Source organism: Pezoporus occidentalis, unplaced genomic scaffold, assembly GCF_034315485.1.
Source record: "Pezoporus occidentalis ecotype Australia unplaced genomic scaffold, CSIRO_AGI_Poc_V1 ctg35, whole genome shotgun sequence".
NCBI classification, from domain to species: Eukaryota; Metazoa; Chordata; class Aves; order Psittaciformes; family Psittacidae; genus Pezoporus; species Pezoporus occidentalis.
Window position 1 is genome coordinate 7,582,501 of NW_026915483.1, and position 27,810 is coordinate 7,610,310.

At 40.7% G+C, this 27,810-nt stretch overlaps 1 protein-coding gene and 1 long non-coding RNA gene across 3 annotated transcripts in view; both read right to left on the reverse strand.

The window, feature by feature from the left end:
- CRBN (cereblon) overlaps positions 1 to 25,685 on the reverse strand; it is a 26,999-nt gene extending 1,314 nt beyond the window's left edge. The window contains exons 1-11 of one of the 2 annotated variants that reach the window (XM_062630378.1): positions 25,526 to 25,685; positions 22,147 to 22,259; positions 21,779 to 21,981; positions 20,752 to 20,901; positions 17,587 to 17,749; positions 11,700 to 11,762; positions 10,867 to 10,951; positions 9,786 to 9,901; positions 5,055 to 5,119; positions 3,395 to 3,526; positions 1 to 2,164 (exon numbers count right to left, since the gene is read on the reverse strand). The exon at positions 1 to 2,164 is cut by the window's left edge and continues 1,314 nt beyond it. In XM_062630378.1, the coding sequence (XP_062486362.1) occupies positions 1,981 to 2,164; positions 3,395 to 3,526; positions 5,055 to 5,119; positions 9,786 to 9,901; positions 10,867 to 10,951; positions 11,700 to 11,762; positions 17,587 to 17,749; positions 20,752 to 20,901; positions 21,779 to 21,981; positions 22,147 to 22,259; positions 25,526 to 25,592 (1,341 nt within the window). In that variant the 5' untranslated portion in view covers positions 25,593 to 25,685 and the 3' untranslated portion in view covers positions 1 to 1,980. The remainder of the gene's footprint in view (positions 2,165 to 3,394; positions 3,527 to 5,054; positions 5,120 to 9,785; positions 9,902 to 10,866; positions 10,952 to 11,699; positions 11,763 to 17,586; positions 17,750 to 20,751; positions 20,902 to 21,778; positions 21,982 to 22,146; positions 22,260 to 25,525) is intronic. The other variant, XM_062630379.1, reaches the window with a different exon arrangement.
- LOC134169632 (uncharacterized) lies at positions 14,824 to 17,580 on the reverse strand. The gene is made up of 2 exons (XR_009966963.1): positions 15,437 to 17,580; positions 14,824 to 14,873 (listed from the first exon to the last, which is right to left on the reverse strand). It is a non-coding gene; the product is annotated as an uncharacterized LOC134169632 (long non-coding RNA).
- Positions 25,686 to 27,810: the final 2,125 nt, after the last annotated feature.

A 27,810-nucleotide genomic window follows, 5' to 3' on the forward strand; every position in this document is an offset into this window, starting at 1 on the left:
AATAAGCCAAGCCTGCAGCTGTGTGTCTGTGGGCACACACATGCATGTTCCATGTAAATGTATGTACATGTGCAGAGCGTGAGGGGAAAGCTAAGTATGATTTCAGCAGTTATCCAAGTACAGAGGTTTCACAGTCTCACTCTCACACTAGCGCTTATCATTTCAGCCTTTTGAAAGCTTGTTACAGAAACATAATCAACCCACAGAATGCTTTCTTGACAAAAATGAACCACCATTCACCCCCTATTTGTTCTGAATTATATTCACAGAAATATTGCTTTTCACAGTTCACTGGCAAGTCAGAGCGCTGCACACAAAATTAAATACGGCACTAAAGACATCGATGGAGAGAACAAAAGTTATCACAGAAGCACAGAGGTAGAAGGCTTCGAAGAACTACACCTGAGTTACACAATCATTAGTCTCTACCTACCTAGCATCATAAACAACCCCAACAGCCTCTCAGCATCCCTCAGCTTTTTGCACAGGGTATCGTTTTAGCTGCGCTGCAGCAGGTACCCACTGCCACTGAAATCCACTCCTTGCCCCACAGAGCCCTGACCTGGCCTTTCCCTGAAGTAATCTGTCCATGCTACTACATACATGTGGTGCAGGGGCACGACTGAGAGTGAGTGACTGGTGGCTGCAGTCTTACATCTTAAGTAGCTCCTTGTCATACTTAACAAGTTCTCCAAGATTTTGTGTGAAGAAACAGAGGGAATGATAAAGCTTCGAAAGAAAACCAAGTGTGAATGTACACAAACATACTGAAGAGATCTGCAGTTTCCATCACCAAAGTGCACTGTGAGGGGGAAAAATATCCCCAGTAAGTCAATGTCAAAAGCTGCCCCATTTTGGCACCTGATTCCTGTAGCACAGACAGCACTTCAGACCAAAAAAACCAGCAACCCAAAAAAAACCCCAACATAAAACACACACCCTCTCCCCAAACTGCCTTTAACTTCTGTTTTATTTAAAAACATTTGCTCTGTGTCAGGTAAGGGTGATAATGTTAAATTTTACTTTATGATATGGAACTGTAAAATGAAAAATCATATGTTGCCTTCTCCTTGTCATGTATTTCAGCAAGTACTGCACAGAACCTTGGACATCTTTGCTGGGAAGCTGTTCTTCACAGAGATCATTCTGAAAAGTAAATGTAAGCACACTGAACAGTAAATGACAACGTAGTTTATGCTCTGGGACTGACCTGTATATTCTGTATAAAATTTTAAAGACTTCTAAAGTCAAATAGACTAAATAGATCAGACAACTTGTAAGGACCAAATACTTCACACTGCTTCCTTCCAAAGGGCATCCCGCACTGCAGGCAGCAGAAACTCTTGCTTTTGCCCATTTCAGCACTGCCACCGATGTTCCCACACTGTATCAGCCAAAAGAGATACTTCAGTTCTGTACTCTCTTCAGTAGTTATTCAGCAACTATCTGAGAAACAGCACAAGCATAAAATTTGAAGTACTCCACAGTTAGAAACAGGGATTCTCAGCAAAACCACTTTAAAGTATATTATGGAAAACACTCCGCAGCAAGTAACTGGTGTCTACCTTCATACATATATTGCATAAATTATACTCTATTTGTGATTTTTATTCCCCCCCCACCTTCTTTCACTGCAAATTGATAGCAGTAAACATTTTCTGAAGTGCCACAAGGAAGGATAAAGTTCAGTCTCAGTTCTGTGTAGAGAGATCAGATAGATTCCCTGGTGTCCCATGCCACCTCCTCTTCTCATGTGACATTTTTAAGATTCAACCTTCAGTTCTCATTGTGTCTGGAACAACAGTAACATGGATGCACACCAAACCCAAATATAGTGAGCCTGCTTGGTTGGTTGTTCTTCTGTGTGTGGGTGTGTCTGTATTCTTGGGTTGTTTTAAGTTTAAGTAAGCATCAGAAGCAGAACTGAGCAGACGCATTTGAGACACTACTGCCTGTTCATCTCCAAAGCAGACTACTGGATTACAGGCAGAGTAATGGTGATCTATCGTGGCCTGAATCTTCATCCGCTTCTGGAATCCGAGGCAGGAGAGCAGACCGTGTCAACCCCCAGAATTTCTGAGGTGACATATCCTTTTTGGTAGCTGTGAACTTCCAGCCCATATGGCTCCCACAGATCCTGCACTGGGCTATAGTCCAGGCATACCTATCAAAAACAAAACAAAAGGTTGATGCTAGCATGTAAAACACCAGAACACAGTTCACCCATCAGGTAAGAAGGTAACACTAGTTTCAAGCTGGGTTTTTAAAGAAACTTTGGGACTCACGGAAGAAAAGAGCTGAGAAAACACATCAGGATGGGAAAAAATACCTCCAAATATTATAAGCCACAGGTTTTCTTCAGGGAGCCTTAAAGACTACAGGTATGCCATACACTCTGCAAGTCATTACTCAATGGCAGGGGGGTTGGAACTAGATGATCTTAAGGTCCTTTCCAACCCTAACTATTCTATGATTCTAATCCAGAAAAAAACCAAAACACAAACCATGATCAACACAAGAAAACAGAAGAGGAACTGTGTACAAGCATCAGTCAAGAACCTTGGACTAGCTACAGATAAAGCAACATATTCTTCTCTGCTACTTTAGAAGAGGATACGATAGCCAAAGGGACAGAATGATTTTTGACACTTTTGACACAGAAATGACCACACAGAAAAATGATTTGGTGAAAATATATTTAAAGAGTTTTTTGTGAAACTGAAGTTCCGAGTCGGACATTTCATGTATTTTTAAGAGTTAAATATTCCAACTTTTGAATGAGCACATATGGAATCCTCATCTAGCCACGGATTAAATTTAAGCTACAATAGAGGGGTGACATTTTGATGCAAGACCTGTCATTACTAGGCAATCTTTTACATCTTGACAGTTAATTCTGCTACTGTTCTAGACAGCCAGGCTAATTAAATAAATATCAAAGGTAATCAGATTAATATAAATGTCAGTAAATTAAACTCATGTAACATTTATTCAGTTTCTAGACCTAAAAAAGTGTCTCAGTAGAGTAACTGCATTTATATATTCAGTTTTTAATTTGTACTTTATTTACCTTATGATCAAAGAAAGCTGTAAGAAAACAACAGTGATTTGGGCTGTAGCTTACACAAAACTATACACAGAGAAACTCCCAAACAGCATCTTCCAACTCCCCTATTTTGAAAAGATTAAAGAAAACTTCTGAAAACCTTCTATCTGAATTTTCCAGTTTATTCTGTATTTTGAAGAAGTCTAAATTTACTTTCCTGTATTTCATATGAGTGAAATGATGTTCTATGTTTCAAAATCTATGTATTTACTATTTCACTATCACAGGAATACATTTACAACCAAATTTCTGTCATTTACTTATAAAAGTTCTTTTAACTGTTATTACCCAGGAAACCAACTGTGCTCTGTCGATGGTCGTCCGCTGAGATTCAAGTTGCAGGCTTTATATACAGTGAGGGTTTCATGGATGTACCCATGAGGATTCACGTATGCTGCCATGGGTCCACATAAGGATAAACTACAACAGACAATTTTGTCAGAAGTCAAGGAAGAAACAAAAAACAAAGGCTGTCAAATGGAAACAGAGGAAGAACTGCCAACCATGCTCAAAACTATCTTCCACAGCAAAAGAACCACTTCAGGCTGTAGGAAGAGAAGCACCTTTTATTATATTATTAAAAATTGAAAGAAAATAGTTACTAATGTAAAATACAATTGGTCAAATCTTGTTAATACTGCACAACTTTCAGTGTCCAGTCATATATTCCTCACTGACAGTAAATTATTCCTGTTACCTGAAGGCTTTTTTTTCCTGTTTACCTAAAGTCTCTACTTTTTAAGTCCCTATTTCAGAAAAGATATTTAAAAGGGTATTACTGGGAGTAAGGATTAAAACTTTCTTGTGCTCAGATGAACCTCGCCCAGCTAAAGGGGACAAATCACTTGGGGGATGCTGTGGAAACTACCTCATTTAAGGCCATTATTAATCTTTCCCTCACAAACCTACTGCTTGGTATAAAAAAGTACATGATAGACTCAAATTATTTTTCTTGCTGCTTTTGAATGGTGACTTCCAATAAAACCAACTAAAATCTATGCTGCTGCTTTTAAATCTAACTTTGAAAGTAAGCAAAAATGTTCACTCATTCTCAACATTCTGCCGTTAAAGTACATGGTATTGACATAGCAGGAATCATGGTTTCTGGAATCCATTATTTGATTAGAAGATATGAGATGGCTTTTAATTACCACATCAGCTTCTTACTGCACTGATAAAACCGTGGGGAGTCTTGCTTTGTAAATCAAAACATCTTTTAACCTTCATTATCACAGATCACAGACAGACGTTAGTTACTCAAGACGAAAACAGTGTCAAGACTGCCAGAAGCAGCAATTATTTGGAAAATGTATACAGTTTTATCATCGTTGAACATGAAAGATATTGTATAGGTCAAATATATTATGGGTACATACTGCCTAGAGGAGCCACTAGGATTAAACCCTATATTCTTAAAATAAAGAATGGTATCACAGTGTTTAATGACATAAATAGGCAATTTCCTTAGATGACAACATCCTGGGAGCCTATCTATCTATACCACCTGATTAGTGCATTTTAATCTGTTGAGGCCTGTTGACACACACAGGCCAGGATGAAGTGTTGAGAAATAAAATTTGGGATGTCATGAACTTTACTCAGAAATAATAGGACAAAAAAACCTGTGTCAAATATCTGTGTTTCAAAACTCAGCACAGGGTGCATAATTCTTCAGTGGAGAAGTGCTGGAGTAAGTGGCATAACATGGCCTTCCTTCCACACTAACTTCTGTTACAATATACACTGTGGTGCTCAGATTTACAACCTTTCTATTAAAAACCACCAAACTAACCTGTTTTGTTTTATAAGGAAAATGCCCTATAAATATTTACTGACATTTTATTAGAGCCGTGGAAAACACAGCAGTTATAAGACATAACCTAATCTGTTTTCCTGTGTCAATGTTTCTGATCAAAAACCTTCCAAAGATTAAGAGCAATACACTCACCTGAATATTTCATTCTTGGTAGTTATTTCTGTATCTTGGCATTGCTTACAACAGAGAGATGTACACTTGAAAAGAAAAACAAAGAGGGTAATTTCATTTATCTGCAGAGGCTTGGCAGCACAGCAGCAAATAATGAAAATGTCTCTCCCATTCCTCAGAACAGACTTTGTATCAATTCTTTTCTTTATCTGGAAAGCAGTCACTTATGTTTTCTACCAAAGGATACCTTTTTTTCTATGCATTTTACTTAGTTATGGTAAACATTGTTATCTAAAAGACAAACCAATTTTTGTATACTCCCCTGTCCCTCAAAAAATCCACACGCAGAAGAGAATCCAACTACACAAACACAGTAAATGAGTTAACCTTCTAAGGTCTCAAAAAGCTAATTCAGAAAAAAACCTTTTGCTCTTCTAAAATACCACCCAGAAAAGGTAGATGAGTACAAATGCAATCACTAGGTCTTTCTAAATTTGAGAGTACTGTAGATCAATGGTTTTAATTTCCTCATGAAAAATATGAGATGCATTGATCTTTCTCTTAAAGATTAAAACTGATTAATCTATCTTCTACAATTTGTAGATAGTAGAACAAAACAATTCATCACTGACATTGCCCAGAAAATAAGCACTTAAATGAGCTCAGTAGAACATAACCATTCATTTTCAGGAGGTGTATTACACCTACCTCTTTTTACTGGTAATGCATGTGAAATTACCCCAGAAATGAACCACTATATTTTGGAACCAGGATCTTCACTTGGGTAAGTCCCTGTGTGAGCATACATCCTTTGAAAGCCACAAATCGCAGCTTGTGCTTTTGAGTATCTCCGAGTTCCAACTCCTGCAATCCTCATGTGATACTACACCGGCTTACATCAGTCTCTTCTCTCTCCTTTCCTCTATGCAGATGCTCTGGGCTTGTTGCTGCATTTCAACTTCCTCCAGCTGCTTTTTTGCAGGTGACCTTGGTTGTGGCCCACAGTGTCACCACAGTCTATGCATCTTGGAGACTGATAGGGAAAATTGCTATACTATACAGACAGGATTTATCATGTGCCAGTTCTCTTCTTAAAGCTCACCTGTCCTTTCTGTCCTGCCAGGGACCTTTAACACTTACTATCACTCACTCTTTTAAACTACCCATACTCACAGATTATAATCTAATGTTCATATATCCCTCAGTATCTGATTTAGTCAGCTACTTCATCTCACCCCTCTGTTTCCAATCCTATCTAATTACTACAATTAGCACTGTCAAGCAGAATGCAAAGAAGTATCACACCTTTAAGTGATGTACATTTCTTTAAAAATAAGCACAGTTAACTGTCTTTAATAACTGGAAAAGCTATTAAAGGTATAATACAATTCACTGATGTAAGAGACAAAAGGAAATGTATTAGGTCTCACCATCAGTTATATCACTGTAAATTACATTCTGGACAACGAAACATGTTAAGTCCAGCTTTCTAAAGTAAACCAAAACACATGATCTTAAGGTCCTTCCCAACCCTAACTATTCTACGATTCTATGTTTACAGAATAACATGTCACATGTTGATGAAGAAAACACCTTTTTGGTGTAGGCTAAAAACTTAACTTTGTCTTATGAAGGTAACCTAAGTCCTCTTGTCTCTTTGGGATTTGTAGAAAATATGCAATGTACTGAACACGAACAGCCCTTAGCAGTATCTGAATATCACAATATTTTCAGAGTTTCTGACTCAAGAAATACAACGAAACTTAATCTGATCACAGAGCCTCACGCAAAATCCTGTCCATTTTTGTCTCAGAATTTGGGAGCAATGTTTTCTGTTTCCTTTTCTCTGTATATTCCCTTTTAGAATTTTGGTGCATGAACTCTGGGAAGACGAACAGTACTAAAATGTTATTCTGGTTCTCTCTGCCCCAGAAACAGGCAAAGAGGCAAAATTTCCACTGGTCATATCAAGCAGACAAACACAACAGCGTTACACTGTTTTTTTAAGACACTACTTTTATCCCCAGCAAGCTTACAACCAGCAAGGTGAGGATCAGGATGTATACAGTTATTCGTTGCAAGGTGAATGTATTAACAAAACACTAATTTGTCTCTCCTTTCAAGAGCTGAATAGTAAATATTCCAGTTACCACTACTAAACACTGGCTCTTTTCAGTGTTTTCTCTTTGGAAAGAGAACAACCACCTGAACTGCTGTGAGAAACTGTTGCAAATGCTGTTCCCAGAACAGTCAAATTCAACATGAGGTTGACTGATACTTAGTTGCATTATCAGTTATAATATATAATATTACTTATAGTAGGTATTATTATTGGGAAGGGAAGCCAAGTTTTCGAACATCTTAAAAAAGGTATTGCCTAAGAAGATGATAAATGTCTTGCAAAAATCCACGCAGTCCAATACTTAGATTTACATATATTCAGTAGCTCAATATTACAAAGATTTATCTTTTGTTACAAAATCCACAAATTTTCATGGCGCGATGCTACTTGATTGCAGTGTATTGTGCTGTTATGATGTTCATAAGGTTATGAACAATACAAGGTTATCACACACAGTATCACAGTATGCTAGAGATTGGAAGGGACCTCGAAAGATCATCTAGTCCAATCCCCCTGCCAGAGCAGGAACACCTAGATAAGGTTACACAGGAATGTGTCCAGGTGGGTTTTGAATGTCTCCAGGGAAGGAGACTCCACAACCTCCCTGGGCAGCCTGTTCCAGTGTTCCGTCGCCCTCACAGAGAAGAAGTTTCTTCTCAAGTTTAAGTGGAACCTCTTGTGTTCCAGTTTGTACCCATTACCCCTTGTCCTATCATTGTTTGCCACTGAGTAGAGCCTGGCTCCATCCTCGTGACACTCCCCCTTTATATATTTATAGACACTAATAAGGTCACCCCTCAGTCTCCTCTTCTCCAAACTATAGAGACCCAGCTCCCTCAGTCTCTCCTCATAAGGGAGATGCTCCACTCCCTTAATCATCTTTGTTGCCCTTCGCTGGACTCTCTCCAGCAGCTCCCTGTCCTTCTTGAACTGAGGGGCCCAGAACTGGACACAATATTCCAGATGCGGTCTCACCAGGGCAGAGTAGAGGGGAAGGAGGACCTCTCTCGACCTACTAACCACCCCCCTTCTAATACACCCCAGGATGCCATTGGCCTTCTTAGCCACAAGGGCACAGTGCTGGCCCATGGTCATCCTGTCGTCCACTAGGACCCCCAGGTCCCTCTCCCCTACACTGCTCTCTAACAGGTCGTTCCCCAACCTATACTGGAACCTGGGGTTGTTCCTGCCCAGATGCAGGACTCTACACTTTCTCTTGTTATATTTCATCCCGTTATTCCCTGCCCAACTCTCCAGCCTGTCCAGGTCTCGCTGGATGGCAGCACAGCCTTCTGGCGTGTCAGCCACTCCTCCCAGCTTAGTGTCATCAGCAAACTTGCTGATAGTACACTCAATTCCCTCATCTAAATCGTTGATGAATATATTAAATAATACTGGTCCCAGTACTGACCCTTGAGGCACTCCACTAGTTACAGGCCTCCAACTAGACTCCGCCCCATAGACTACAACTCTCTGGCTTCTCTCCTTCAGCCAGTTCGCAGTCCACCTCACTACCTGATCATCCAGTCCACACTTCCTCAATTTAGCCGTGAGGATGCTGTGGGAGACTGTGTCAAAGGCTTTGCTGAAGTCAAGGTAGACCACATCCACCGCTCTGCCATCATCCATCCACCGTGTTATTTCCTCATAAAAGGCTAAGAGATTGGTCAAACATGATTTCCCCCTGGTGAAGCCATGTTGACTGCCCCTCATAACCCTCTTATCCTTGATATGCCTTAAGATGGCACCAAGGATAAGGTGTTCCATCACTTTCCCAGGGATGGAGGTGAGGCTGAGCGGTCTATAGTTACCCGGGTCCTCCTTCTTGCCCTTTTTGAAGACTGGAGTGACATTTGCCTTCCTCCAGTCCTCAGGCACCTCTCCCGTTTCCCAAGACTTGGTAAAGATGATGGCGAGTGGTCTAGCAATGACTTCCGCCAGTTCCCTCAGCACCCGCGGGTGCATCCCATCTGGACCCATGGATTTATGGATGTCCAGATTGCTCAACTGATCTCTAACCCATTCCTCATCGACTAAGGCAAGCCGCTCCGTTGACCTGACTTCATCTAAGGTCTCAGGGGTACAGGGCTCTTCAGGACTGCCTGCAGCAGAGTAGACAGAGACAAAGAAGGCATTCAGTAACTCTGCCATCTCTGTATCTTCTGTTACCAGGGCACCCACCCCGTTCATCAGTGGGCCTACATTGCCTCTGGTGTTAGTTTTGTCTGCCATGTATTTGAAAAAGCTCTTTTTGCTGTCCTTGACCCTTCTCGCCAGGTTTAATTCTAATGATGCTATGATGTTCATAAGATGGTTATGAGAAATGCTGGACTTTTAGCACCATCTCTTGACTAAAAAAAGTGCTGTGAGGTTGAAATAGGGTTTCTAACACAAGCAAATATTATTATATGCTTCTTGCTTGCTGACAAACATGAAGTCTAATATTGAGAGCATTTTCTTTCTAGAGCAAACTTTTAAAGCAGATGAAAAAAATAAAAGAACACCCAAACCTCGCTATCTAGAACTACCATTTAGAAATTCCATGCATTTTTGTTATACATTATAACAGTCATTCCTTTTTTTTTTTTTTGTGAGAACAACTTAATGACAAGTAAAGAAAAAATACTCACTTTGTTCATAATATCTAATTCACACCGGAGTCGCTGAACAGCACTACCTATTTTAAGCAACTGTATACGCAATGCATCATCAATCGGCAGGCAAGCAGCAACTCTGTAAGAAAAATCTAGAAATGAGAAAATAGCAGGCCTGTTAGAATTAGAGAGAGAAATAAATCAATAAACCCTACTACTTCTGCTCGGTTACAGACAGAATGCTAAAACTTATGTTTGTAATAGACTTTTAGAGGTCATCTCAGTACATCCTTTTGCCCAAAAGGCTGGATCATGCACAGATAAATCCTCTTCTATGGTATCTGTCTAATCCAGATCACCACTGATGGAGACTGAGCCATGCTGGTAAGGTAATGTATACTAAAACCAGAACAGACCCCAGAGAACACTGATACAGACTTCCACTTTGGCAGTGAATTACTGAGATTTCCATACACCAATGTTTTTCTTTATGCTTGCACTTCCTGTATTTGGTTCTTATCTGACTTTAACTGAAGGCTGCCTTTCATTAAGCATTTGAGAGCCTACACAGAAGAGAATGCTTTTCCCCTTAGGAAGACTTCAACTGAAATCTGTGATTTTGAAATTTTACTAGATCCTAGAGACCTGTAGAGAGAAAAGACCTGCTCACTATGGCATAACCCCAACGCAGCATGCAAAAGGTGGAACCCAACTTTTTTGTGATTAGGTTACTGGTGCTATTTTCCCCCATGTTACATAAGAGGTAACAAGAAGTAAGAACAAAGAGATTCTACATACTAACACTTAGACTTATGTAATAATAATTTAAAAAAGCTAGTATGCTTTTGGCTTTCTTTATGAAACATACCACATTCCTCCCACCATGGAGCACAATAAGAGTTATACTTCCTATACTGAACATGTTGTGGCACAGTTGGAGGATGCTCATGTCCTTAAAATCTCTATCATCCTTCTGTCAAAGTCAACTATCAAAATTCACTGGAAAGTGGAAGTGAGGGGTGGACTAACAACAGAAGGTAATTATCTAAGCCTTGTTTTCTTAGGAACTGAACACCCAAACCCCAGATATGAGTTCATAAGCTCAACAACATCATACCTATTGGGTTTGTTGGAAGAGATTCATCTTTAAGATTTTCATCCCATTCATGTAGCTGCCTCTTGACTCTTTCCATCAGGGTTTCCTTTTGTTAGAAGAAAAGCCTAATTTAAATACATAGATATTTCTGTTTTCTTAGGAAAAAAAAAAAAAAAAAAGGAAGCAAAATGTAGAGTAAGCTATTTTCCCTAAGTGGACATTAGCTGTTAACACTTACAATAATGACACGCTCATTTTGTATCTACATGTTTTAAACTAAGAGCAAACTAGGATGGGAAAGAGGACAAAATGAACCAATGGCCCATGACAGTTATACGTCTCATTTGAGACAAGGAGCCAACCACTCAAATTCTAGACTGTATAAACAAGATGAGGGGCTAGCCTCCTCCCTACTTCTGCCTCTCTTACACCAAGTACCTCATGTACTAATATACTTATATATATATGTGTATATAAAGAAATATGTACTTTTTAAGGAGTAAAGCAACTTCAACAGGAAAGACAGACCTAAGACTATTCAGCACCCTGGTGGTTAGAACACTTACCTGGAACATGAGGGACAGACGACTGACTCAGACAACACAGCAGGAACCTGAACCTCTGTCATCCACCCTAGACACATGCCCTAGCACAAGGGAACAGTACACAAGAGTAGCTGTTCCTGCTCCTTTCACAACAAACTGAAAACTGTACATTTCTTTAAAATGTAACTTATAACCCAACAAAATTAAGGCTTTTATATTATCCAATAATAACATATTCAAACATACAAAACTAATAGTAGATTATTTGGTATACATATATATACCTACATATACATAGGGTGAACTTACAGCATCATATAGAGAGTAGAGCCAGGGAGGCCAAGATGTCAAACTCGCACAGCGGAACTTCCTCTAAAATCAAAAGCACAAACATTTATTCTTTCAGATTAGCAGATGTTAGGGACAGTTCTTGCTCAAATAATAAACCAGAGGAGGGATACCTGATTATTTAAAGATACTGTAAATTATCACCATCAAGACCAGTACTTCAATGTGAAGCTTCCAAACCACATTTCAAATGCATTGAGAGCTAAAGCTTCTGGGCAAGAATGACAATATATGGATTTCCCCAGAAAACCTGTCTCAGCATTACAAGTATTCCTAATGTCTAGTAATAAGAAATTATGCCTTTCAAAAGAGCATCTATCTAAAATTTAGACAGTTCAGAAAATTCAAGTACTATTAGATAGTGCATCTGTTCCTTAGTTTCCACCAACGGATGGTACTTCAGCAACCACAGCAAACCACCACATGGGAGCGATTAAACTATTTATATCAAATCAGTCAAATGCATAAGTAAATAAAATAAAATAAGGAGATTAATAGGCCGTATCATAGAATCGTAGAATAGTTAGGGTTGGAAAGGACTTTATGATCATCCAGTTCCAGTTCCAACCCCCCTGCCATGGGCAGGGACACCTCACACTAAACCATCTCACCCAAGGCTTTGTCTAACCTGGCCTTGAACACTGCCAGGGATGGAGCATTCACAACTTCCCTGGGCAACCCATTCCAGTGCCTCACCACCCTCACAGTAAAGAATTTCTTCCTTATACCCAATCTAAACTTCCCATGTTTAAGTTTGAACCCTTGTCCTGTCACTACAGTCCCTAATGAAGAGTCCCTCCCCAGCATCCCTATAGCCCCCCTTCAGATACTGGAAGGCTGCTATGAGGTCTCCACGCAGCCTTCTCTTCTCCAGGCTGAACAGCCCCAACTTCCTCAACCTGTCTTCATACGGGAGGTGCTCCAGTCCCCTGATCATCCTCGTGGCCTCCTCTGGACTTGTTCCAACAGTTCCATGTCCTTTTTATGTTGAGGACACCAGAACTGCACACAATACTCCAGGTGAGGTCTCACGAGAGCAGAGTAGAGGGGCAGGATCACCTCCTTCGACCTGCTAGTCACGCTCCTTTTGATGCAGCCCAGGATACGGTTGGCTTTCTGGGCTGCGAGTGCATACTGTGGCTCATGTTCATTTTCTCATTGACCAACACCCCCAAGTCCTTCTCCTCAGGGCTGCTCTGAATCTCTTCTCTGCCCAACCTGTAGCTGTGCCTGGGATTGCTCTGACCCGGGTGTAGGACCTTGCACTTGTCATGGTTAAACTTCATGAGGTTGGCATCAGCCCACCTTACAAGCGTGTCATGGTCCCTCTGGATGGCATTCCTTCCCTCCAGGGTATCAACCGAACCACACAGCTTGGTGTCATCGGCAAACCTGCTGAGGGCGCACTCAATCCCACTGTCCATGTCACTGACAAAGATGTTGAACAAGACCAGTCCCAACACCAATCCCTGAGGGACACCACTCGTTACTGGTCTCCAGCCCGACACTGAGCCATTGACCACAACTCTTTGTGTGCAGCCATCCAGCCAGTTCTTTATCCACCGAGTGGTCCATCCATCAAATTGATGTCTCTCCAATTTAGAGACAAGGATGTCGTGTGGGACAGTGTCAAACGCTTTGCACAAGTCCCGGTAGATGACGTCAACAAATGTATGGGGTATTTTAAGCTGACATATATAAACGCAAAGGATATATGATGATATTTTTTAAATAGAAATCTAATCGGTTAAAAACATAACTATAAATACCACCACACAAGTTAGGAGTTCTGGAGGACGCTTCCACACAGCAGAACAATTACTGGTTAAGAAAACTTGGGCAGTCTTGATGTCTAATCTCATATCACTCTCCACTCTCTGGTCTCTATTTTTAATGGAAATCACATTTTCAGAAACGCTTACTGAACATCAATGCTTACAACCAGCCTACTGGAAACCTATTAAACAACTTTATTTTAATTATCCACAGATAGTGAGCAAATATTGTACAATACCTATTTAACAACATCCTATGAAGAAAAATTCAGACCCAAATGGAGCACTCAGTAAGAAACAAATGTGGAGGAAAATAAAAATAACAGGGGTGAAAAATATCCCCTGAAGATCTCGTAACTATTCCTTATTGAATGGTTTTGTTTTAAAATTAAAATAGAAGTGGCCCATGCTCCTGTACCATACTTCACTGGGAACACGACTAAAACGTGCACTTGAATTGTGTACAAAAACATCTATACAAGACTACAGAGCAGATTTGGAGGAACAAAATACACATGGCCACCAGTATAACTTCTAAAAAGTCTTCAGCTTGTGCTTATCCTGCAGACAAGAAACTCTAGATCATAACTGCATTCCTTAACTACCAGATTTCCAGCAGTGTAAGGTAATTTGCTTACTTAATTCTCTACCGCGACTTTATACACTTAAATGCATAGGTTTAGGTTAAAAGAAATCTAAAACAATGTATACTACATAACCACAGTGCCTTCCAAAACTGTACTGTAAATATTTACAAATTAAAACTTCATTTTCCCCTTGAGGTCAACTACCCTTATTTTACAAATGAGAAAAAACAGGCAATACTTAAATCCACGGCAAATAAATGGTACTTTGAAGAAAGAATTCCGGAACACTGAAACTCAAGTTACTGTTCCAATTAGCAAATATATTTTCTGTAACAGCTGACACAGGGTCAGCTCTTGTATGGAGCAGAAACCATTCTTAAAATGCAACTTCTACTTTCTGATGTTTCTCATTATATTAGTAAAGACAGGTACAGCCTAACATATTGTGAACAGTCAGTTCTACTGACAGGACAAGAGTTCAACAGGACAATGACCCTACTCTGGATCTGCATCTCAGTCCATAAAATATGACCTTACATTGGGAGTACTGCATCTCAGGTATCATCAGATGGAACCAGTCTTGGAAAGGGATTACTCCCCCCCCTCCCCAAGCACAGTGTTTCTGGGCTGTTAGCTCATAAATGAAATTGTTCAAGAGCTCTGAGAATCAACAGTTCTTTGTTATTAATAGTTTGGTTGGGGTTTGGTTTTTTGGGGGGTGGGGGGCGGGGGAGGGAGTTCAAATCCACTGAACTAAAAACTGAGCTCCAAACCTGTCCTGGGTTCAGCAGTAGCAGTCATTTTTCTCCTTCTTGGCAGCTGGTGCAGTGCAGTGTTTTGACTTTCGGCCTAGGAACAGAGCTGATAACAATGATGTTTTGGTTTGGCCAAGGACTTTGTGAGCCTCATGCTCTGCCAGGGAGAAGGGGAAGCCAGGAGGAAGCAGAGACAGGACACCTGACCCAAACTGACCAAAGAGATTTCATACCACAGCACGTCATGCCCAGGATGTAACTGGGAGTTAGCCGGAAGGGCTGGGAGACTGCAGGGTTGGAGGAGGTATTGGTGAGTGCTTGGTCTGGTGGGGTCGGGCGAGTTATCGGTTGCCTGGTGGTGAGGTGTTGTATTCTCTTCCCTTGTTATTTATCATTATTATCATTGGTGGTAGCAGTAGTGATCTGTGTTATACCTTAGTTACTAAACTGTTCTTATCTCAACCCATGGGAGTTGCATTCTTTTTGATTGTCTTCTCCACCCCTCTGGGAGCAGGGGGAGGGCAAGAAGGGGGGGAAGTGAATGAACGAGCTGCCTGACTGGGTTTAAACCACAACAAAACCTTAACTGCATCTGACAGTAATGGGAGTTACTAGGATTCCATATTAATTTCTGGAGGTAGTTCCAAAGATCTCTACTAACACAGAAGACTTCAAGGTATCTTTCCTTTTATATACCACTGATGGAAACTGTGGGTTGAGTAATAAAAAGTTATATAAATAAACTCATAAGCCACAATTTTAGTATTTAGAAAAGCACCTGTTTCACCACATCCTCTCCTACTGACCCCAGTGCCAACTCCTGGCCCATTAACCTTATCAGGCGGACCTGTCCACTATTAATGATAGCTGGTCTTTGAAAAGCCTGCACTGTGCCTGAGAATGAGCTAGGTTTACCCTTAAAGGCTTTTGCTGGTACATCTATGCTAGGATGCTACTCTAGCATGGTGCTTCTTATGGGGAAACATAATTTATTCCAGCAAAATTATCCTTTTGACAGTACGTTTTTATTTCAGACTCCTGAAGGAAAAGGCTGTATACTGGTAAAAGTGCACATTCACTTGTATAAAGGCATCTTTTAGCACCTTTTAAACAGCACAGCTGTCTCTAGCACAAATCACACCTTATTATTCTCCTGAGCAACGCACAAGTTTGTAGCTTAGGCCTGCCACCAGCCACTTAGGACTCTTGAAAATCCTGCCGTACAATCTTAGTGTGAATTCCCTCCTGATTCAAAGTACTGCCACAGCTGCAGCGATACAGAAACACTGTAAACAAGCAAGGCAGAATTTGTGCCAGTGAAGCAAAATGGTAAAGTACAAGGCAATTCCCTGATGACAATACCAACATCTTGATAATGAGTATTTCTCTCCTACTTTTGTTTTAACCAGAGTCAAGTAAATAAAATTCTGGAAGCTCTCTGAAGAAGTGCAAATTCTGCATATTTATTGAAAAAGCACTAGGAAATAAAACAAATAAGACTATGGAACTGCTAATTCACCCACTCTGTGTGTAAAAGCACCGCCTTCCACTAATAACTACTATGTCAGCATATGTACAGTTCATGAAAAAAAATAGATTTCTATGACCCTTTCCTATCTTATCACATTTAGTACCACAAGAAGACTTAAGGAAGTTTATAAATTCAGTTAAGACAAAAAAGGGGGAAGTGGGATAAGGGGGATTACATATTAACTCTTCCATAAAGTAAATGTGTTAAAAAAAAAAACAACTAATAAATCAAAAACCAGATTCAGAAATACAGTTGGCCAGGATAAATGGATTGTATGGAAGTGTTGTGATCTGACAAAGGTAATGACTAAGCACAAAAGAACTTCAGATGTATGGTATATGATAATTTACAAGATGAAAGTACAACATAAAATATACTGAAAACGAGGAAGTACAGCCTAGTTGTTAGCTAACAACCATCCGGGTGGGAATATTTTACAGGATTAAAAACCCCTTGAGTCTGTCATTGTAACACAGACCCATGTTTTCTACAGACATATAACTGCAGGTACAGAAGTCAAACCTTTGACTGATGGAGGTTTTAAAGCAAAATTAGCAAACGGAATTCTGTTTCCAAACAACTAAGGTATCACAAGTCTTTTGTTTCATCACTGAAATTTAGGAGTCACCTCTAAACTACCTCTGCTCTTTAAACACCTCTTCTACCCAAATCAAACAATTAACAGAAGAAGTTATGAAAGCCTTTTTACTTCAAATCCAAACCATTATGATGACAAGTACAAAGCAAGAGCACTGGCACTGTTAACACTGATTACCAGTACTTTTATTGTCCAAGCAAAGTCTGTACAAGTTAAGATGCTTCTTTAACCTGCCTAAAAATTAAATCCTATAAACTTAAGTGTTTTTTCCACCAACACTTCATTATCTACAAGTTTTACCAACTGGAACTCTGAGGTGTTTGATTACATAAAAAAAAATATTGTAGTATTACATGATTATGTGATAATATTAATCTAATGATACTTTAATTAAAACCAGAGAGAGCTCAAAATACAAAACACGTATTTCCCCACTATTGATGGCTGATAAACAATCACACAATACGCAACAAAAGCAGGAGGTTGGCATCTAGCATCCCAGTTGTGCAACCTCCTCGAAAGATGAACAGATGGACTTTCATACTGCTTGTCAAAACACCATCAAACCAGCAAAATCAAGATCCCCACAACCAGATTCTAACCTTTTGGTATTTCTGCCACCACTGCTGTATAGCTTGGTCCTGCCATGATGTAGGTTTCGAAGATGGAAATATATGGCATCGGCTGAGAGACTGCAGCTGTACTGCTGCCATTGTTGAAGGCAGCACTCGCTCAGGAAGTATTTGTACTTTAGCCTGCTGGATTCTGATAAAAGAAAAGAGACAAGATATACACACTTATACAAGAGCTGAAAAAAAAAGAATTTTACTGCTTATAAAACCATAGGCTTATGTAATAGATTAATCATTATGTAGCACTATAGAATTGAAGCAGCAATTCATTTAATCAGATTTTTAAAGTCATGCTAATGTAAACCAAATTACCTTAAGGAACATTCAGCACATCTGTAGCAAACCAAACACATACTCTTCCAGAACACAAATAATCTCACACCCTTGGCTAAATTATTAAAGCCACTGTGCTGACTGGACTTTGGTCTACATAAATTGAAGACAGAAGCACTAGATACCTGTCGTTGATTGTGGTGGACAGATTAAAGACAGATTGGCAGTGGCAACCCAGCAGAATATTTTACCATCTCAGCATTGTGTATTTAGAGTTTTGTCTCCTCAAGTTACTTTTGGTATAAACTAACAGTCAGTAACTACATATCAAATCCTCAGAAAGGAAGTTTAGCTGAAATGCAGTTTGCTATCTTCAAACCACAAAAGCTTATGTGCTTAGCTAGGGTTCAAAATCAGCAGAAATAGGATACAGACTCTGATCATCTTTTAATATCCTAGCATCAGCCAGGTCACCTATTCCACAAAGAGTTCAGCAACAGTTATGTGGCTCCTAAAAATACTGTCCAGCAGGAAGGACTTCACATTTTAACAGTATTATGCATCAGAAACCCTGAAATGCTGAGATGCACATTATTACAAATAACCTGTTTTACTTACAGGGACTACAGTGAACTCTGTTAACTTACTGTAGACTTTAAAATGATGTTTTATCATAAGCACTTAGTAATTGGGAACACCAAGAACTACAGAAATTTTCTCCTTGCTAAGAAGTTCAGTATTTTCCCTTCTTTATGAGAAAGGATTTTTATCTGAAAGTCCTTCTCCAAGCTTTCTTGTCAGCCCCTTTAGGCACTGGGAACTGCTCTAAGGTTTTCCTGCAGCCTTCTTTTCTCCAGGCTGAACAACTGAGCTCTCAGCCTAAAATTAATCTCATACTCTTTATTTCATTCATTTAAAAATTCATATTTTTGAATGAACATTGTGAACATGCTGTGTAAAAGTGAACTCTGCTAGTCAGTGGATATAAAATCATCATAATAAAATCCTTTAACAGCACAACAACATCACTGCACATCTTAGCTGGTTCTGGATACTGAATTCTCACTAACGATGGTGTTAACAGTAGTCGTCCAAGTACTGCCACCTTGTGTTCAAGAAATGTTTTTTCTAAGATGTAAAATTTGGAGGATGTCATTTGTAAGCAAATGTTACACAGTGAGAAATAGCAAGTAGCTATTCTTCATTTCTACAGCTTCAGGTCATAGAAGCATACAAAAACACTGAGTTTGGGCTGTTCCTACAGAATCATAGAACGGTTAGGCTTGGAAAGGACCTTAAGATCATCTAGTTCCAACCCCCCCTGCATAAAAGCACTGTGCCACTAAGCAATGCCTCTACACCAAGAAACAGCAGAAGTGAGATGATGAGCTGCAGATTTACAGATTTGGAGTAAGGTGTTAGAGGCCCTGCAGAAAAGATTACAAAACCTCTAGCAATTGTGCTAAAAAAAAGTCACATGCTTGCAGGACCAGTGTCTGGAGCATATATCTCTGGACAGTGACACTGGCAGAAGATCACGATGCAATTCATAGTGCAAAGGATAATGTCAAGAAGAACATGAAAATGACAGAAGACTCAACATACTCTTCACTAAATGCTGAAGATCTTAGTCACTTCATAAATGGACAAAGGTATAAATTACCTAATATGATAAAAACTGGCTAGAAGAGGAGCTTTAAATATCACAGGTATCATACTGGAATATGGAAAACAACAGAACTGCAATACAGAAGAGAACTCTATCACAGCTGATTTGAGCGTGTTTGACAAGCACATGAAAACTGTCAACCAGTAACAGTAGAAGTGGCATATTTCTAGCAGTGAAGAATCAGTGAACAATCGGAAAGGAAGAGGTAAGGCCTGCTGAAGTTAAGGATGTACTAAACTATGACAACAGTTGAAATAAACAAGATTTAGTATTTGAGAAACTGAAAGCAATGGGCTGATTGTAGTCAGCAAAAATCAAGAACCTATTTTCGTATTCAAATATTTATCTGCACATTTCAGTGTGCTTTTATGTTTTACAAAGGAAAAAAATAAGAGGAGCAATTTATTTCTCCACTATTATTACCAGACTTTTGTCTTCCCCTTTCAGGGGAAACGTCTCATGAAAACCACCACCCCTGTGGGCACAGCTACTGTCCCCTCCATATCTAAATCATACAGCTGAATCCTTCTGCATGCTGTCAAGGCTCAGGAGTTAAAGATCACTCAAAGAATAAAAATAGACAAGCATGTTATTAACTGTTGTGTCAGACCCTTGCCTGCAGCCTTTCAAAGCTGCAATTACATACAAAGGTCAGAAGTGGAACACGTTAAATGCAGACCACCTCTAGAAAGGTCTCCTTTCAGAAAAGGAAAGTTACAGTTTTTCAAAGGAACAGAATCTGGTCGCTATCAGGGACGCTTTCCACAAGACAGCAGAAAGCACACACTTGATATCATATCCTCTCATTTCACATCTGGTTTGGAAAAGGGATGTGAGAGATTTTGGAATAAAGCTTTAGAACTTACAATGCTGGCCAATCACCATCTTTTTCCTGACATAATTTTCAGAAATAAAGTCATTCTGACAGGTATATTCTCACATGCACCAAGTCAAATTACAGGTACATATGCTTTGGAGGATTTTATAGCAAAATTTAACAATAACATAAACATGAGTCTTGGAACAGGAAATGTCAGAACTCCTTAATAAGCAGAGAAGCTACTGATTAATTTAATACCTATAGCAATTAGTCAACTGCCTTACTGGAAGCACAGATGCACCTGCAGTAAAATGTAAATGTTTTGGTGAAACAAGATTTGCAGTATGTAGAATTAAATATGTAATTTTCTTACCCATCCGACTGGGTTCTTATTTCAAGCACCTTGAACCTTTGTCTTCCTATTGCTTTCACTTTGACTGTCTCAATTCCATATTCCTGCTCTTCTCTGTAGGCATATATTTCTGCTGTGGTTCCAAAATGAGCTTCTCTTTCATGTACATTACTAGAAGTAACAGAATTAAGAAGGTTACCTGCCCTCCAAACAGCACTGTTCACTTAGATTTCAGTTAGTATACCTGCACTGACTGTACACAATTAGTCTTACCAAAAAAGTAAATCTGGTGAAATAACTTCAACTAAATACAATCATTAGTTTTTAATTTCAAAAACAACTTCTAATATTTTATTTGGTTGGAGGGGAGCGTTTACCAGTTGGCTTGGTTTTATTTTAGGCTCTAGAGGTGAAATACTGGGAACACAGGGATTGCCAATGTACCTGCATTTCAAATACAGATACTGGAAGTACCAAAATTCTTTAGATTGACTTTAAAAATAACTGTTCCCACCTCCTACATAACTAAGCCATAGTAAATTGCGGGGCGGGGAGAGGGAGAAACATTCCCTACTTCTTTTGGCACAGATTACCCTTTATCTTTTCCACTTTTCTACCAACTCATGTCTCTCAACTGTGTCATGAAACTCCTGTCTGGACTTGTTAATTTACATTCAAAACAAGCAAATACACCTTTACAACAATGCAGTTCTCAAAACAAGAATCTGATTTTTACATTTCAGATCAAGACTTAATCAACAAGCAAGATGGAGCAGCACATTCAAGGAGTTACTGAAACTGAACATGGAAAGCAAATAAACTCTTACTGTTTCTCTACACAAGCACATGATACTTCAAGCAGAATAACGTGAAAACTGGAAAATTGGTTTTGTTACAAACTGGAAGACGAGTTTTGTCAATTTCAAAACACAGCTTCTATTATTCACCATGGAACTGATGCAACCATCTGCTTTTCATTTAGCATCCAAAGAAATTGTGCTAAAAATACATGCTACACAGCATCAGTAAACCCACTCGTGTATTTTACCTGTATGCAAGAACAGCAAATGTTCTGTCTTTCTGAATTAAATTCCGCACCATGCTAACCTCTTGAGGGTGAAAAAGCTGAAGAGGTAACGTCTGTCCAGGAATCAACATCACCATCACATGGGGCAGCACTGGGATCACCTGACAGCTGTCATCATCATGCACTGTCCTGCCATGAAACTCTTCCATATCAGAACCTAAATACTGAGAACAGTAAGGAAGGAAACAAGAATAGTATAAGAGGTTTTGGTGATTTACAAGGATAAAATAAAACTAGGTCTTCGTCTTGAGGATATTACAATAGAATTACACAAAACCAATCAAATCCTCTTCAAGTTGTATTTAATGGACTATATACAAAATACATACCACATGTGATGTTGGCAAACTGGTATCAAAATTAATGACGTTTCGCTTCTCAGCTTCTTTACTATCTTGATCTTCAACTTCCATTTCATTGTCATCCTCTTCCTCACTCTCTGCTAATTAAGAACATACAGAATATTCAGAAATCAATCAGCAAGGACTGATACTGAGAAAAAAACAGTCAAAGAAATGCATCAGATATTCCCAGGCTACAGCCTTTCACAGGGAAACAGCTTTTGTATTTATAAACTTGAAAGGCTGAAGAACAATGTTCTTGGAAGGCTAAAGAAAGGCTATTTTTGAAAGGCAAAATACCAATTTTTCTTGGAAGAAAACACTAAACAAAATCTGTCAGGTCAGATTTTCACTGCAGTAGTACTTCATCTCAATTCTAAAGTCTTCTGTCTATACACCAGGATGCCAGATAACTTAATTTACTGTAGGACACAATATAGTGTTTGGAGTAGTACAAACCTGAACACTATAACTGCATCATATAGAGCAAGCAAGTTAAAAACAACCTGAACCTCTATTTTCACACAAAGACTCTTGCTGGTATTTTAGACTAATTCACTGCTGTCAGCCTCTCCTACGTGGATACCAAACACACACACACACACACACACACAAACCTCAGCACAGGCACAAACCCAGCAAAGGCAACTACTAGGGAAGTAAATGACTGCAAGGGATTTCAGCAACAAAATAATACTTAAAATTTACTACCTTCCTCACTTCCATGTGTCAATCCTAAAATTACTTTCAGGCAACAGAACAGTTCAATTCTCAATATGCTTCACCTTGGAAACATAAATAGCGCACCTATCTGTATATATCTTTATAGATATTTTAAAAGAAATGAAAATTCATAGTCAATAAAAAAATGTAATTATCTCTAAAAAATGCTGGTTTCACTGCCAGTTCTGTGCATTACCATACAATGTATGCATGCAAATACTCAAAACAAATGCAGTGATCACACATTTCTAACTGCACTATTTGATCCTATTTCCACAAACAGTGGAAATACCTCATGCTATATGTATAATCAGTGTTATCAGAATCTTTGCAAACCAATCTGCAGGATTCTAACACCAACAGCTGCTGGGTAATGGATAATCTCAGTGGTGCTGAAAAACATCATTTAGATCTTGAAAGCTATTACATTACAAGATAGGTAGAAAAATACCTTTACAGCAGCCTATCTAGTTGCTTGCCTTTGAAATTAGTATCTTAAAACATAATCCAGAGGGGAAAATTTAAAAGATTCTATGGTTATCTTAACTGAAAGGTGCTGTAGGCAAACCTTACAAAAGACAGCTGCTGCAGAAGGAAGAAGCCTTCCTTCAGAAATGGGGGTACTACCACTAACCTCCTTCAATGAGATCTTACTATTTCTGAGTGTGGGAGGACAAGAGAACAATGAAGAAGACATTACAAGCTGGTTTTGGAGAACCTTTTCTTTCCCTCTTCATCATTCAGACACATTTCTTAAATGTACTCTGTATAAAATGTTTAGCCAACGGTCATCTTTTTGCTTCACCTCACTTTTTTACTAACGCACAGTTTACAGAACCTTCTGCAGGAGGCATGGCATGGCACACAGATGTCACAGATCCATCCTATATTGTATTTATCTCAAGAAGAAATGACCCAGCATGACAAGAAAGGAGGTTACCGACTCTCTTTGGTGTTTTACCTAATTACATAACTTAAAGCAGTAAGGCATCATCTTCCTAATTACTGTGAAAAATACTCCGTTTCTATATGAAATCTCTCCTCCCTTACATTCAGATTTATAACTATAAATGAGTGACAAATGCTTAAGACATACAAAATGGACAGTAGTTTGCCTAGTCTGACGGAGGGCAATTAGGAAGTTTCTGTTTGGTTCTGTAGCAGCAGTGCAGGGTGGTGAAGGGAACCTGACTTGATCAAAAACTATGTTCTGGTTTGCATGTACTCTCATCAAGTTGCATCAGTCATTAGCAGTTATAACAGCTTTCTAGAGAGAGGACCCATCACCCCTTTTGATGAACACAGAATGAATTAGCAGCAGCTGATTAAGAACTGTGCCCTGCAAACTTTTACTCCTTCTTGCCAAAACCACACACTAGCTGCTGTGTGGTGGCAGAGAGGAACGATGACTCATTTCACTGCAGCAGCACCACGCGAACGTCAAAATACACCATCTTCACTCTGCTCCTCCACCACCCCACAGAGCAGCAGACGGAAGGCAACAGAAACTGCACTGTTTATACCCTTATACTTTTATTAATGGTGATTTTCTTCTTCTTTTTCAAGGTTAGCAACACCTCCAGTTCACAAGGGAAACAAGGGAAAGGCAAGAGCTGAAGACACCCTGCACGACAAGGCTCACTTCTGCGGCAGGTAAGGCGTCCCCAGATGCTTATGCCGGTGCACTAACACCATCAAACCTGTTCTCAACACCTCTGTGCAGAAATGAGGAATTATGAACTGCATTTAAAAAAACAACACTAATAGCCTCCCTCCTCCCCCCTCCAAGCCCCAGCAGGAACAGGGCAGGAAATAGTAAGGCTTTATTTCCTAAAATATTCCGCAAATATTTTCATATTGTTTTAAATATACAGGCATAAAATACTGACAGAACTCCTGCTCTAGGAAATTACACGGGTTACTGGCAGGACTTACTGCTACATTCTCCTGTTAGTTACGCTGAAACCGTATTTTTTGCAGACCGACTAAAAACGCACGTTACTATGCAACTGGATTCCGTATGGGGAATTATGCCGGTCTGCAAACTCCAGCATAAATACCGCAGGAGCCTGGACAGTGTGCGGAACCCAGCGCTGCTCTCAAGCCCTCTGCACAGCACCTCTTGCTACCCTGCTTATTGAGGGCACTAGAGGGCATTCCGATAACACTTCCTATAACAACTGACGCTGAACGCTTTCCTCAGACCTCGTTTGATTTTACAGGGGTCATTCCCAGACAGCGGCTCCGTGTGCCCGCTTCGCTGGGAACTCCACAGCGCGCTTCACCCCATCTGCCCCTGACAGAGCCTCTCTCCTCCCACCGCAGCACCACGGCTCGGTCCACTGCAAGTACCAACGCGCCACACCTGTGCCCGTGGGAAGGCTGCGGCTCCGGGAGCCGGCTACAGCGCACACCGCGCACCGCCCACCCGCAGGCCCGGAGCTCGCCCTCCCGCGCCCTCTCCCGGGCCCCACATGGCCTCCCTCCCTCCCGCCCGCTCCCCCTTCCTCCCGATCCCATGCATACATCGCGGGCCGGCCCCTCCCCGCCCGCCGAGCCGCGGCTCAGCGCTTCACACCCGGCGCCTTCTCCCGCGGCTCGGCCCGGCACCCCGCCGGCTCCCCGCACGGGCCGCGGTCATTACCGGACACCAGCTGTAGGTGGTTCCCCATGTTGTTATGGGGCTCGCCGCCTCCTTCCTCGGCGGCCATCGTTGTTTACCCGGAGAGGAGCCTGGGAAGCCGGCGGCGCGGGGGGAGGCGGCGAGAGGAGGAGCCAGCGCAGGCCCCCGCTGGCCTCTAGCGGCGCCTCCCGGTGATCGTGCGGGCTGCAGGCGGTCAGCGCCCGTTCGCCGGCAGGTCCCCGCGGGTCGGGGCGGCAGGGGACAGCGGCGAGGAGGCTGGGTTTCATCACCCTGGCCGCGCCTCCCTAAAGCGCTTCGTGTCCGTGAGCTCTGGGAGAGGGGATGGATGCAGAGAGATCCATGATGGGTCAGCTTTCCGGCAGACAGCTTCAGTCAGAAACCGTAAAGGCGGTAGGTTTAGTACTTAAAGGGGCCAACAAGAAAGCTGCAAAGGGACTTTCTACAAGGGCATGTAGTGACAGGACAAGAGGGAATGGCTTTAAACTGGCAGAGGGAAGGTTTAGATTACATAGATATAAAGCAGAAGCTCTTCCCTGTGAGGGTGCTGAGGCGCTGGCACAGGGTGCCCAGAGAAGCTGTGGCTGCCCCATCCCTGGCAGTGTCCAAGGCCAGGTTGGACACAGGGGCTTGGAGCAACCTGCTCTAGTGGAAGGTGTCCCTGCCCGTGGCAGGGCATTGGAACTGGATGAGCTTTAAGGTCCCTCCCAACACAAACCAGTCTGGGATTCTATGAGCTGTGCAATCCCAGCTGAGATTCCCGAGGGAGCCCAGATGTTGCTGAACCAGATGGACAACTGAGAGCTGGAGAGGAGACAGGGGAGCTACACTCGGGTGCAGGAAGGTTGAAATGACCTGCGTTACTTGTGGGACCGCCTGCTATCAGTGCACAACAGACACTGCTGGGCCTTGCTGACTTGCTTCTTGCAGCTGAAGAACTCACTAGCCAGTCACTTTCCCTCTGCTCCTCTTGCACAGTATTGTATGAACACTTAGCATGGGCTTCCAATGCAGCTGTCTAAAAAGCAGTACTACTGATGGACTCGTGCCTCAAAAAACATCTGGATGGTCAGCAGAGTATCTGAGCTACATCTGTGGCTTAGTCTCTTCTCCAGTGCCAAACCTCAGGTGTTCTGTATGTGGTGCTTATTGTGCCTCACTGGTGCATAGGTAATGCCTTCTTCTCTCTTAAGAACTGAGGGTTAAGTAAAAATCATTTTTTAATCACACAAACACACACAAAAGATTGAGACTGTGCTTTTTAGTCCTGCTAAAATAAAATGGTTGAGACTTGTCACCTAAAACAGCAAAGTATTTTCCTGATGTGAGGTTGATGCAATCACCAAAAAAGGCTCACAGTATGCAAAACCAGCTGATACACCCAAAAAACCTCAGTTTGGTGGGGCTGCCTCTGCACTACCCAACTCTTACACAACTGCTCTGTCTTACCATTTATTACCATTACCTTCACCTTTAAAAAACCCCAAACCAACCTGACACGTGGCTCCACAGTTTCTCCCTTACCATTAAAATGCTTACTTTTTATTGCTGTTGAAATTCTTTGGAAATCACTAAATCCCATACAGCGCTCCCAAGCATTTCACAGTTCCTCAGTGGTGTCTCAGCCCTGTTTGTTTTCTTGCAAATAAAGCCTTTTTTTGCAGGGCAAAATTCTGTCCTTTCTGTTGTTCTTTTCAATACCTGCAAATTCAGTTCAGCAGTAACATTCTTCCTGGAGCAGTGACAGCATAAACCAATGATGATTTTGGCAGTAAGCAAAATACAATTTATTTATTTATTTCTTAATAAGAATTAAAGTGTTTTGGAGAAACAGTTTTCAGATAAATAGCAACCTAATTTCCTTACCATCATGGATGGGAAATTTCAAAATACTCACAATCTATACTGAACTGAGTACATCGTTAGAGCAACAATCAATATCACATTTGCCAAACGAGGAATGTATCACAACATGATACATTAAGCATTTATAAGAATACAGTAATCACTTCCATGACTAAGTTATGATTCCATAGCTTTGCTGCATTATCACTGTATAATATACATAATTCCAAGGCATTGTATCTGTCACGTATACCATAATAAAAAAAAAATCAAATGTTTTTGTTGTCAGGCTGGATTGCAGTCTGACAAACTGAAGTATTAAAAAAATATGAGCCACTTCTTCTCCAAACGCTGGGGTTTCATTAGAAACCATTATGCTAAATATCTGTGCTTCTTTTGATATGCTAATCTGTTTTGATTTCTGTTGGTTTTTTTCTTAGTTG